This window comes from Heterodontus francisci, unplaced genomic scaffold (genome assembly GCF_036365525.1).
Source record: "Heterodontus francisci isolate sHetFra1 unplaced genomic scaffold, sHetFra1.hap1 HAP1_SCAFFOLD_705, whole genome shotgun sequence".
Lineage (NCBI taxonomy): Eukaryota > Metazoa > Chordata > Chondrichthyes > Heterodontiformes > Heterodontidae > Heterodontus > Heterodontus francisci.
Window position 1 is genome coordinate 235,524 of NW_027142242.1, and position 14,139 is coordinate 249,662.

General features: G+C 47.7%; 1 protein-coding gene across 2 annotated transcripts in view; it reads left to right on the top strand.

Moving 5' to 3' along the window:
* Positions 1 to 8,413, top strand: part of adcy3a (adenylate cyclase 3a) — a 147,836-nt gene extending 139,423 nt beyond the window's left edge. For both annotated transcript variants that reach the window (XM_068028425.1, XM_068028423.1), the window contains exon 20: positions 5,311 to 8,413. In XM_068028425.1, coding sequence (XP_067884526.1) covers positions 5,311 to 5,493 — 183 coding nt within the window. In that variant the 3' untranslated portion in view covers positions 5,494 to 8,413. The remainder of the gene's footprint in view (positions 1 to 5,310) is intronic.
* Positions 8,414 to 14,139: the final 5,726 nt, after the last annotated feature.

Here is a 14,139-nt window from a genome sequence, read left to right on the forward strand (position 1 = left end):
ACAGGATTTTCCACAGGTGCTGCAGAGAAATTTGTTTGTCGGGGCTGTTGCACAGTTGGCTCTCCCCTTGCGCCTCTGTCTTTTTTCCTGCCAACTACTAAGTCTCTTCGACTCGCCACATTTTAGCCCCGTCTTTATGGCTGCCCACCAGCTCTGGCGAACGCTGGCAACTGACTCCCACGACTTGTGATCAATGTCACAGGATTTCATGTCGCATTTGCAGACGTCTTTATAGCGGAGACATGGACGGCCGGTGGGTCTGATACCAGTGGCGAGCTCGCTGTACAATGTGTCTTTGGGGATCCTGCCATCTTCCATGCGGCTCACATGGCCAAGCCATCTCAAGCGCCGCTGACTCAGTAGTGTGTACAAGCTGGGGATGTTGGCCGCCCCGAGGACTTCTGTGTTGGAGATACGGTCCTGCCACCTGATGCCAAGTATTCTCCGAAGATGGAATGAATTGAGACGTCGCTCTTGGCTGACATACGTTATCCAGGCCTCGCTGCCATAGAGCAAGGTACTGAGGACACAGGCCTGATACACTCGGACTTTTGTGTTCTGTATCAGTGCGCCATTTTCCCACACTCTCTTGGCCAGTCTGGACATAGCAGTGGAAGCCTTTCCCATGCGCTTGTTGATTTCTGCATCTAGAGACAGGTTACTGGTGATAGTTGAGCCTAGGTCGGTGAACCCTTGAACCACTTCCAGAGCGTGGTCGCCAATATTGATGGATGGAGCATTTCTGACATCCTGCCCCATGATGTTTGTTTTCTTGAGGCTGATGGTTAGGCCAAATTCATTGCAGGCAGCCGCAAACCTGTCGATGAGACTCTGCAGGCACTCTTCAGTGTGAGATGTTAAAGCTGCATCGTCAGCAAAGAGGAGTTTCCTAATGAGGACTTTACGTACTTTGGACTTCGCTCTTAGACGGGCAAGGTTGAACAACCTGCCCCCTGATCTTGTGTGGAGGAAAATTCCTTCTTCAGAGGACTTGAACGCATGTGAAAGCAGCAGGGAGAAGAAAATCCCAAAAAGTGTGGGTGCGAGAACACAGCCCTGTTTCACGCCACTCAGGATAGGAAAGGGCTCTGAGGAGGAGCCACCATGTTGAATTGTGCCTTTCATATTGTCATGGAATGAGGTGATGATACTTAGTAGCTTTGGTGGACATCCAATCTTTTCTAGTAGTCTGAAGAGACCACGTCTGCTGACGAGGTCAAAGGCTTTGGTGAGATCAATGAAAGCAATGTAGAGGGGCATCTGTTGTTCACGGCATTTCTCCTGTATCTGACGAAGGGAGAACAGCATGTCAACGGTCGATCTCTCTGCACGAAAGCCACACTGTGCCTCAGGGTAGACGCGCTCGGCTAGCTTCTGGAGCCTGTTCAGAGCGACTCGAGCAAAGACTTTCCCCACTATGCTGAGCAGGGAGATTCCACGGTAGTTGTTGCAGTCACCGCGGTCACCTTTGTTTTTATAGAGGGTGATGATATTGGCATCGCGCATGTCCTGGGGTACTGCTCCCTCTTCCCAGCACAGGCAAAGCAGTTCATGTAGTGCTGAGAGTATAGCAGGCTTGGCACTCTTGATTATTTCAGGGGTAATGCTGTCCTTCCCAGGGGCTTTTCCACTGGTTAGAGAATTAATGGCATCACTGAGTTCTGATTTGGTTGGCTGTATGTCCAGCTCATCCATGACTGGTAGAGGCTGGGCTGCATTGAGGGCAGTCTCAGTGACAGCATTCTCCCTGGAGTACAGTTCTAGGTAGTGCTCAACCCAGCGGTCCATTTGTTTGTGTTGGTCAGTGATTATGTCCCCTGATTTAGATTTGAGGGGGGCGATCTTCTTGATGGTTGGCCCAAGAGCTCTCTTCATGCCATCATACATTCCTCTGATGTTTCCAGTGTCTGAGGCCAGCTGAATATGACTGCATAGGTGTTGCCAGTAGTCGTTTGCGTAGCGCCTGGCTGTTCTTTGTGCAGTGCTTCTGGCTGCTTTAAGTGCTGTGGATGTTAAATCGCTGGGGGCTTTCTTGTAGCTCAACAGTGCAATGCGCTTAGTGGCTATGACAGGTTCCAGCTCTTCATTATGAGATTAAAACCAGTCTGCATTTCTCTTCGCACTTTTGCCGTAGGTGGTCAAAGCTGACTAATAGATGGTGTCTCTGATGTGGGCCCACTTGGTCTCAGCATCCCCTGTGGGAGTGTTTTGAAGGGCTGTTACAAGTGAATTTAGAAATTTTTGTAACAGCTGTGGGTGAGAAATTCTGCTAGTGTTGATGCGCGGGTGGCCCTTCTGCTTGGAATGATGCAACTTCTTTGGTCTGAGTCTAACCTTGCTGCACACCAGGGAGTGGTCGGTGTCGCAGTCTGCACTGTGGAAGCTGCTTGTGATAGTACAGCCCCAACATTGTTACCGCACCCTTCCTATTTCTGAGTTCTGCCCATATTGCCTCACTGCTCGAGTCCTCCATAGTGCCTTCCTTCAGCACAGCTGTGATATCCTCTTTGACCAGTAATGCAACTCCTCCACCCCTTTTATCTCCCTCTCTATCGCGCCTGAAGCATCGATATCCTGGGATATTTAGTTGCCAATTGTGCCCTTCCCTCAACCAAGTCTCAGTAATAGCAATAACATCATACTCCCAGGTACTAATCCAAGCCCTAAGTTCATCTGCCTTACCTACTACACTTCTTGCATTAAAACAAATGCACCTCAGACCACCAGTCCCTTTGCGTTCATCATCTGCTCCCTGCCTACTCTTTCCCTTAGTCACGCTGACTTCATTATCTAGTTCCTTACAGGCTTTAGTTACTACCTCCTTACTGTCCACTGACCTCCTCATTTAGTTCCCATCCCCCTGCCACATTAGTTTAAACCCTCCCCAACAGTGTTAGCAAAAGCACCCCCAAGGACATTGGTTCCAGTCCGGCCCAGGTGTAGACCGTCCAATTTGTAATAGTCCCACCTCCCCCAGAACCGGTCCCAATGTCCCAAAAATCTGAACCCCTCCTTCCTGCACCATCTCTCAAGCCACGCATTCATCCTGACTATTCTTTCATTTCTACTCTGACTAGCACGTGGCATTGGTAGCAATCCTGAGATTACTACCTCTGAGGTCCTACTTTTTAACTTGGCTCCTAACTCCCTAAATTCTGCTTGTAGGACCTCATCCCGTTTTTTAACCTATATCATTGGTGCCTATGTGCACAACGACAACTGGCTGTTCACCCTCCCCCTTCAGAATGTTCTGCAGCCGATCTGAGACATCCCTGACCCGTGCACCTGGGAGGCAACATACCATTCGGGAGTCTCGTTTTCGACCACAGAACCGCCTGTCTACTCCCCTCACAATCGAATCCCCTATGACTATAGCCCTTCCACTCTTTTTCCCGCCCTTCTGAACAGCAGAGCCAGCCACGGTGCCATGAACCTGGCTACTGCTGCCTTCCCCTGGTGAGCCATCTCCCCCATCAGTATCCAAAACGGTATACCTGTTTTGGAGGGAGATGACCGCGGGGGACACCTGCGCTGCCTTCCTGCTCTTTCTCTGCCTTTTGGTCACCCATTTCCTTTCTCCCTCAGCGATCCTAATCTGCGGTGTGACCAATTCGCTAAACGTGCTATCCACGACCTCCTCAGCATCGCGGATGCTCCAAAGTGAGTCCATCCGCAGCTCCAGAGCCGTCATGCGGTCTAACAAGAGCTGCAGCTGGACACACTTCCAGCACGTGAAGGAGTCAGGGACATCAGCCGTGTCCCTGAGCTCCCACATTGAGCAAGAGGAGCATAACACGGGTCTGAGATCTCCTGCCATTTTTAATCTTAAGCTTAACTTAGTCTTAACTTAGATAAATGAAAAAGGAATGAAAAGTTTTTACCAATCACACGAAAAAAAAAGAAATAGAAAAAGCCTTACCTTATCTACACACCACTGAGTCCTTTTTTTTTTGGTTAGAGGAGGGCGGGTGGGAGACACTACAGGTGTAGTGTCTCGGGTTCAGCCGCTGCCCAAATATATAGGACTTACTTACCCAGCTGCCACCTCGCTCTCCCTGTCGCCGCTGCAAAAAGAAACTGCCGAAACAAAAAGGTAAGTTTATATAAGTTGAAACTCACTTTCCCAGCTGCCACCTGGCTCTCCCTGTCGCCGCTGCTTTTCCAGTCTTCCCAGTACCCCACTGTGCAGCTGAGCCACCTGTGGTGCCATGGATTTGGCTCTGGCTGCACTCCCCAGGTGAAGCATCGCTTTCCTCAGTATTCAGAACTGAATACCTTTTGGAGAGTGAGATGCACTCAGGGGTCTCCTGCACTACCTGCCTGCTTCTTTTCGACTGCCTGGCAGTCACCCATTCCCTCTATCCCTGCATACTTTTAAACCTGTGGGGTGACCACATCTATAAACACGCTATCCACGTAGCTCTCATCCTCACGAGTGCACCGCAGTGTCATCAGCTGCCACTCAAGTTCCAAAACCCGGAGCTCAAGCTGCCGCAATTGACAACACTTCCTGCACAAATGGTTATCCAGGATACGGGAGGCATCCTGGAGCTCCCACATAGCACAGGAGGTGCACTCTCGAAGTTGAAGCACCCCTGCCATTTCTTTATTAGTTGACCCTTTGCTGCTGCTAAAAGAAAAAAGAAACCTTATCAATACAACACCCTAGAACTATTAATAAAACCTTACTAGCACTGATAAATCAAAATCAATACAGTTCACTAGTTAAGATAAACGTTACTCAAGAAAAATACTCACCAGCTACTCACATGTTCATTATTAATACTTAATTTTAACTCATTTTTAGTCTGCCAGTTGTTGAGACGCTATAACCCAGCTATTTACACATGCACCCGAACAGTAGTGCCGTAACCGAGCTATTTAGATACTCCGTCACAGCAGTTACTCACCAAACAATCACCTTACAGCTTTCCTGTGATGTCACTGTTCACCTTTTTTCAAACTCGGGTGTGCCTGGTCTCCTGTCCACTGCTCTCCTGGAAGGTAAGTGCTGTAGGCCACGATCCTCGGGCTGTATTTAGCTGCGCCCCGCTCCGTATTCCCCCCAAAGGTCCGCTCCTCTCCTGGACGTAAGTGCTCTAGGCTGCGATCTTTGGCTATATTTAACCGCTCCCCGCTCAGTGTTTCTCCCGCAGGTACGCTCCTCTCCCAGAAGGTCTTTATGACCACTCTGTGGGTTGGTGATGCATGTTGCAGGTTGTGTGAAGGTTGCTGTTGCGTGTTATAGTGAGACGGAGATTGTAGGATGGGACTGCCTTGTCCCTCATGCTGTTTCATCTTTGTTTGCAGGTTGTTGAGGAGACGTACCTGGTGCTGAAAGATTACGGATTCCGCTTTGCGCGTCGAGGCCCTGTCTATGTCAAGGGCAAAGGTGAGCTCATCACCTACTTCATGAAGGGCCGGGAGAAACAAGGCTCCTTCATCAACAGCTCATCCGTGACACTGCCCCATCAGGTGGTGGAGAATGCATGAGGACCCACATCACATCACTGGCCCAGGACTCCATTCACTTTAACAGCAAGGCTGGAGGGGTGAGGGGCGATGGGGCAAGACCAGGAGGAGGAGGTGTAGGGGGCATTAAGAGGACAAGAGCCACAAAATACTGTCTTCATATATGTGACATGATGGCTTGGGGCGGGAGTGGGTGACCTGGCAATGATCCCAGCTGCTTTCTGTCTCTGCTGCACGGTTTTCCGGGCAAAGTAGGGCACGATTCCTGGATGGCCTCTGACCTAGTGCTCTGATGCTCAGACTTCCTTTTAAACCCAATTATGGAGGAACTAAAACCTGCAGTAGGTCCTCAGCCCATGACCAGGGCCTGCAGCCTGCACCAACTGCGGGAGGACAATCCCAGGCTGTATATGTTGGTTTAGTTTTGCTTTTTTCTCTCTCCCACATTGGCTGCTGATTTTATGATCTGTTATCCTGTGGAGGTGCATTCTATGGAAGGAGTCCAAGTGGTTTTAATAATATATAATTGTATATGTTGTTTGGCCTGTAATGGTTTAAGCAGTCGCTTCACTGCCCCTCTCAATCTGTGCTGCTCCTTTTACTACTGTTTTAGGCTGATTTATTTATATTCATGTAAAGATTCGATATATCTGTCAGCACAGGTCTAAAGGTTCAAATTGTCACCTTCGTGTCTTTATACCTAATATCAGGCATACTCCCCCCACCCAGTCATAACAGGTGTTGGTGTGCTGGACACTCACCAACTGCAGCACCTTTTATCTTCTTGAGTCCCAGACGATCATCTGCTGCCAGATAGGAGACCTGGCACGACCACAGGCAGTGCCCGACGCTGGCACCAGCAATGTGCCATCACATTACTGTTCTATCGGCATGTTCACCGGCACTGCCTGACCACACCCAAGATAGTAATCTGCCAAAGTTCAGCCTGGACCCTGCATTTTGTAGACATGTAGTACTCTGTTGAAGTGCGAGCAGTAAGGGGCAGCAGTAAACTAACATCACCTACTGACAGAATCACCTGCTTTCAAGTTGGACATTAATTTAGAGGTCAGACTAGGCTCAGTGTGAACATCAGGCTAAATTTACATCTTGAAAAGGACTTGCATTTAAAAATCTGGTAGCAATTGTATGATAGCAGTGAGATGAATGAACAGCTAATCTGTTGGTTGAGAGTCATGTTATCCAGAATGCTCTTAGAATAGTGTCCAGGGTTTTTAACATTCATAACCGTTGGAGTGGAATAGGCAGGCAAAAATGAGGGAGAAATAGCAGCAGGATGAGGGATATGGTGCAGAGGGATTGGAGGATGTGGTGAGGGGACTGGGGAATATGATGAAGTGACTCCAGGATTTAGTGAGAAAGTAGGTGAATGGAGTTGTGGAGCCTGATGGGTGTTTGCAGCTGAAATGCTTTTAATGCCTTGACTTTCGCACAGTCTGTTGTTAGTTTGGTCTCTGCTCCTAGAGGGAGAACAGACAATAACAAATCAAATTTGTGATCAGGGATCGAAATGATCACCCAGCAGTAGTCATGGACAGAATTGTTCAGAAAGTTTCAGATTATAACTTGCTGTTTTGGTTTTGTGTTGACACTAGTACAGATGCCAAGTTAGAAAGAGGTGGTGAGGGATGTCAGAAAGTGATCGCGGGACAATCTCTCAGGTTGTGGGTGAAGGGCAGAATGAGATGGCTGAGTGTTGCAACGGTTTAGAATGAGCTGGGGTAAGAGATGGGTGATGGAGGGGAAGGATGAGTAAAGTAGGGCATTTGAGTGATGGAAACCTTTCAATCAAACCCTTTGAGTGGTCAGGAGGATTAAATCTGAAGCCTGTAGTACATCAGAAATGAGTTAGGAGAGTTGTTTCAAACAGAGTAACTATTGAAAGAGAAAGGCTTGCATTTATACAGCACCTCATCATGCTCCACAAACAACAACTACACAAGTAATTAAAGTAGACAAATGTCATTCGGCCCATCGAGTCCATGCTGGCTCTCTATAGAGCAGTTCATTCAGACCCATTTCTCCACTCGATCCCCAAAGCCCTTCAAGTTTATGCACAGCAATATTCCATAGGCAGTGATGGGCAGATCTGTGTTTTTAGTGATGTTGGTGAGGGATGATTTTGGTTAGGAGAACTCCCTTTCTCTTCTTTCAATAGTGCCAAGGGATTCTGAACAGCTACAGGTGATCAGGGCAGCTTACAGTACTGGCTGCAAAGATCACATCTATCATTTGAGGCTCCGGCAAGAAGATAAAGCTGGTGTTGAGCTCGACAGCCTGACACTCCCAGCGTGGGCAGCGTCAGCATTAGCGTGCAAAGTACCGAAAGTGAGGGTGTGTAATTGGTTTGAATGTTTAATTAGCGAGTTAAATAGCATCCCACAAATAGTGGGCTTACCATTGGATTGAGCACTTCCTCTGTGCTGCTGTTTTGCCCAGCATGGGGGAATGAGTCCCAGTTACAGGAAACCTGCATTTAGAAATGTTGCTTAAAGCTGATTTAATGAGTACTTTCCCACGGAGGTGAATGCACATGTGCAACTCTCACAGCCAGGCAACAGAGATAAAAACAGAAAGTGCTAGAAATACTCAGCACGTTTGGCAGTATCTATGGCGAGAAACACAGTTGACGTTTCAAGTCAGATATGACTTCTTCCAAACCGGGAAGAGACCCCAGCACTGTAACCTGTGAGGATCCCTCAAACTAAAGCAGCATGGGGATAAGCCTGCATCGCTCCACACTTGGGCCAGTTTCTAGGACAGCAGGGACTGCTTATCACCACCCCACAAGAGGTTACGAAGCAGCTACTACGATCCTGGCTGAAGAGTTGTGAACAAGAGAGATTCAGAGATGGTCAGAAAACTTTTCAAAACTGAACAGCTTTTCAAACATCATTGTACAATCTTTGTAAAGTCTATTAAATGGGAATATTATGACTCAGTATAGAACATTCCTTGTCCACAATAACCACTGCTGCTCTGGTTAGTTAAACATTCTCAACACTGAAACTTGATTATTAAACAAAGGAGGGGAGCATTAATGCAGGCTGTACCAGTGGATAAATGTTTGATGCAGAGGCAGATATGGAGCTGTGGAAGGAAAGCAGGCAAAGTAATTAATGGGCTTTATAGCCATCAAGCAGCTGTAAACGTCCACAGATTGTTTCCATTCCTATTCAGTTTGGGTAAATGGTCACAGATCACTGGGTCCAGCCTGAATCCAGGGCCCATCATGGCTTCTGCTCCAAGATCCATTCGCTTTCAACAAAACAAATGTACTAACATCTGCAGCAGACTGCAGTATAATGGTGGGTTACATCACTGGGTCAGCGTGACACAGAAATGAGCATCACCTGCAACAGTTGGGGTTCAACATGGTGGGAGAACACTTTCCACGTAAGCAAGACCATGTGCAGCAGTAGATCAGATACAGAGTAAAGCTTCCTCTACACTGTCCCCATCAAACACTCCATGTGGAGATACAGCACAGGGCTTACTGCTGCTTGGTTGAGGACTGCTGAGAGCATGAGGTTCAGCTGACAGTGCTGCAGTCAGTTGGAGGAGGTGGTGCTGAAGAGCTACAGCTTTTTAATAAACAATTTCTACTGAGGAGAAAAATGCTTTTTTTAAAATAAAGACACAAGGCTGTGTTTGAAGGTGCGTGGTCAAGCACCAGACTTTTCTTTGATTTGGACTGTTGGGGGAGGTTGAAGAGGTTAAAGAACAAGGGGTGGGGTTGTACAACTGTGCAGGGAGCTATACAGTTGCATTAAGCATACAGGGAAGTTCTCTCCCCACCCCACTTACCCAGCCTGGGTCAGCTGAAGCTGCCTGGCTAGAGCCAGAAGGAAATAGCTACTGCCTGGGCTGCTTTCAGCTGACTCAGGTGAAGACGCATACCCTACCAGAAGAACTACCAAAGACAGTTTAAAGTGCTTTCTGCCCCACTTTTTGAAGGAAGTCATCGCTCTGTCGTTCCCTTTCTTGTGCACCCTCAGCCTCTCCCCAATCTATTATTTGCTTATTCATGATTTCTTACAAACTTTTTTTTTGTTTCAATTTGCAAGCCTACAATTAGGGGTGGGTCTAGTTCTACAACCCATGGCAAGTTCATCATCACCAGTGGTGAGGCCCTCTAATACCTATATGGCTGCAGCTTCTGTAGCTGCCCATATGGTTCTGTTACCTTTTACATCAATAACTTCCAGCCATGGGGTGAAGAGCTATGCCCACCACAACAGGTCTATTGTTATGAGCTCACAGGACAACAGTCTTGCTTGTACTGTGTCTTTATTGAACTGAATCTGTGATGGCTGCCTGCAGTGAGTGCCTCATGACTATGGCAAGCCAGGAGGCACATTAGTAGTTTTGCATTTCTATCCCAAACATTCCCCCTTTCATACAAAAAACAGAAAAAAAATTGCATGCATTATCATTTACATTGTGAGTTGCCCAAATTACTCGCTGTGCACACAACTGTTCTCATGCATTAGCAGCTCGTTATTCTCGTCAGTCTCAGCACATGCATTACACATCATCTTTAAATTGTGCTGGTCTCTTAATGGTGCACATGCGCGTTGTCGTTGGCTGTTCACCTGGGTGATTTTCCTTTTGCGGGGAGTGTCGTTCCCGTGTTGCTTCTTGTTGCCATGGTAACTGTTGTTCCATTTCTGTTGTTGGGGTGCAGTGGATCTCTGGGACTGATGGTTGATCTGTGGTCTTTGCAGATGGTGAGTTCACATCTTCCTAATCAGCCACCTGCCATGACGGAACAGCTTCTCCAGTTGTGCGTATGTGCCTGCGGTTGCAACGGTATATCTGGTTGTTCACTTCCACCGCTTATGAACAAGGTGACAACTGCTATATGCAGGTCCTAAGTTTGCACTTGGGCTGACTCTTGTTGTGAGCGTTGAAGGTTTGTACCCTGACTGGCTCTCCAATGCTCAATTCTGGCAATGGTTTGGTAGTTTTGTCAATATGAAATTTGGCTTTCTGCCAGTTCACCTTGGATTTGTCACTCATGTGTTACTACTTCTTTTTGTACCGGACTACTTTTCATGTCTACGGTAGGTGTGTTTCTCCACTCGAGGATTGCCTTGCATACACCTGTGCTGTATTTGCTCGATTTCTTTATGATTTCTTTGGCCATTTTTACTGCTGCCTCAGCCTTTCCATTTGACTGGGGATAGCGTGGAGATGATGTATGGTGTTGAATTTCCCAATCCTTTATGAAGTGGCTGAATTCTTCATTCGTGAACTGAGGGCCATTGTCGCTCATCACAATGTCTGAAATGCCATAATGACTGAAGAGTGCATTCAGTACATGACTTATGTACGTGACTTCGGCATCTATAATTGGTAATTTTTTCTTGTTCAACTTCAAGTTCACCTGGCGAGCTCTGTCTAGCAGTCACACTAGATTTTGATCGTGGTCAGCAATTGCATCTTCCACTGTGTCTCTGCATCCATAAACTAGAAAATCATCCACTATAGCTTCCACTCTGGGAAGATCACTAACTATCTTGTGCTGTCTGCGTTGATACTGCTCTGGAGCCGTGGAAATGTCAAACAGCATGCGCAACCCTCTGTATCTCCCGAATGTAGTTAGAAAGCTGCTGCTTTCATCCAGCTTCACTTGCCAGTAACCATCCTTTGCATCTTGGGTAGTGAGATCTCTTCAGAATTTTATTTAGATCCTTTGGGTCGATGCATACTCTCAGCTTTCCAGGTTGTTTCACTGCTACCATGCTGCTAATCCATTCTGTAGGAGTTGTCACTTTCTTGATTACAGCCTTCCTTTCCAGCTCTTCTATCTTGTTTTTCAGGCTGGCCTTGAGGGCAGCTGGAACTTTCCTCAGCAAATGCTGAATTGGTCTCACCCTCTCATCAACTTCAAGAGGATATTCTCCAGGAAGACATCCTAAACTTGTAAATAGTGTTGTACTCCTTTAGGATCTGTTCCACGGTCAATGGTTTAGTGTGCTACACCACGTTGCAAATCTCTTTTTGCACGTTGAGGGTTATCAGTCCAAGCTTTAGACTTGCTCCAGATGAGATGAGTGACTTTTGCTTGCTGTCTATGATCTGGAACTCCAGATCTTTGCTCCCGTCATTGCATTGGGCTCTCAGAGTAGTTTGTTCTCTCGGTACTAGTATGGTGTCATCACATAGCCTCAACCTTACTTTCGAGGGCTTCATTTTTGGATCGCCATGTTGAACCACTTCGCACAGGTCTGTGAAGGTCATGATATTGCATGGTATCTATCTGATACTTTACGTTGACTTGATAGTCTCCTTCTGCAGTCATCATTCCAACATCACAAACCTTTTATCACCTATTGACCTGACTGAACCAACCTATTGTATGGTGTATAGCGATTCGTCAGACTCCTCGGCTGATATCTCTCCAGTAGCCATCTGTCCCTGCTTGTTCTGCTTCCTTCTAGCCAAACACTTGTGTGCAGAATGATTCGGCTTCTTGCAGTGAGAACACTGTTTTCCCCACGCTGACCATGCCTTCTTTTCCTGTGCTCGATGTCCTCCACAGTATTTGCATCCTGCCCTTTGTCCATGACCTTTCTGCCATTTCGCCCTGAAATGTCTATCAGTATAATGCAAGGCCTGGTCTGTTCTGCCATGAATATGCTCTAGCTGCTGCTTTGCAACCTCAGTGTTTCTGCACATGTTGATCACTTTCCTGAGAGTAAGTTTATCTTCTCAGTAGACATGCTCTCACTGCGGGATCTATTATCCCTAATACAATCCTGTCTTTAATTAGATCATCTTTTAGTTGGGCAAATTCACAGGATTCTGCAAGTTGTGTTAATGCAGTCACATATTGATCGAAGGACTCTTTCACCTTGGGCGCTAATATTGAACACATACTGTTCATAAGTTACGTTCACTTGGAGTTCAAAGTGTGCCTTCAAGGCTTTCAGAATTTCTGCTTTTTTTTAAATGTTCTTCAGAGAGGTTTAGCGTGGAATACATTTTGTAACAGTCTCTCCCCAACAGTGATAAAAGTGTAGCTACTCGTAGCTGCTCTGGTTTGTTAAATAAATCTGTCGCAATTTTGTAATTTTGCCATTGTGAGTGGAAAAACTGCCAATTCTGCTATATATCACCTGTCATTTCGACTGGAGCCAGGAGAGGAAAATATATAGTCATTGCGTCTTACCCTGTGTTTTGAGCTGTGGCCTGTTTCTTTGTTCCTTTTCTGTGGCCTTTAGCAGCTCTGAACATTCCTGTGTTCTTCTTTCAGTAACTCTTCAACACTTGAGAGCGGCACAGTGGCTAGCACTGCAGCCTCACAGCTCCAACGACCCGGGTTCAATTCTGGGTACTGCCTGTGTGGAGTTTGCAAGTTCTCCCTGTGTCTGCGTGGGTTTTCTGCGGGTGCTCCGGTTTCCTCCCACATGCCAAAAACTTGCAGGCTGATAGGTAAATTGGCCATTATAAATTGCCCCTAGTATAGGTAGGTGGTAGGGAAATATAGGGGATGTGGTAGGAATATGGAATTAGTGTAGGATTAGTATAAATGGGTTGTTGATGGTCGGCACAGACTCGGTGGGCCGAAGGGCCTGTTTCAGTGCTGTATCTCTAAACTCAATCTGAGCTCCAGTTTGACCCATTGACCCATGTTATGAGCTCACAGGACAACAGTCTTGCTTGTCTTATGTCTTTATTGAACTGCATCTATGATGGCTGTCTGCAGCGAGTGCCTCATGACTATGGCAACCCAGGAGGCACATTAGTACAGTTTTGCATTTCTATCTCAAAAACCTACAGAGTCCTGTCGGCCCCTGGTCCAATTGTCACAGCCTCAGAGATGTGTGGGAAGGCAATGTTTTTCCTGAGGACCAAGCAGGCGGTGTCCCTGGCCGTGAGAAGGGGGCTTCCCTGCCAGTGGACCCTCTGGGGGCCAGTGTGCAGTGAATAGCGCAGTGAATATTATCAAACATTCCACCTGCACCAGCTGGGGCAGATGAGATCAGGGATCACCCCAGTCACACTTGGTCTTCAGGAGTACAGCCTCTGGCATGTCCACTCCTTCCGCCGCCAGTTATTTATGTGACTGCCGCGGGAAGAGATAGCAGAAGGCCACTCCAGCGTAGAGTTCCAGCGATATGTCCTATGGTGTCTTCTTTACCTCGGACAGTGCGCGGTACCACGCCTGTAAGGGAGCAATGTTTGGAAGAACAGTCCCAACCTCCCTGTCACCAATTCCAACTCGGCGGCCCAGGGTGGTGCCACTGCATGCCCCCCTACCCCCCACTCCTCCTACACCCGTAGCTGCGACCACAGGGCGGTGGTTTGCACAGCCTCTGGTAAGGATTGGGGTGGGCGGGCCCTTCTGAGTGGACGGAAGGCACAGAAAAAGGATAAACACGGAGAGGCGTGTGCCTTGGATACTGCAACTCAGCCCTGGTCGCCCCTGCCACTACCGCCAAGGCCATAAGATCTGGGCCATAGCTCCCTACCCCACAGGATGGAGGGGAGGGGCAGACCCCTGCACATGTGGCTCCTCCTAAATGAGGGAGTGGAGCCCTGCTTGTGGTGGGAGAGCCTGGGGACGCTCCTGGAGAAGCCTCCCCATCTGCTACTGGGTTGGGTGCCCTGGATGGAGGGGAGGGCAAGGCCCCGAAG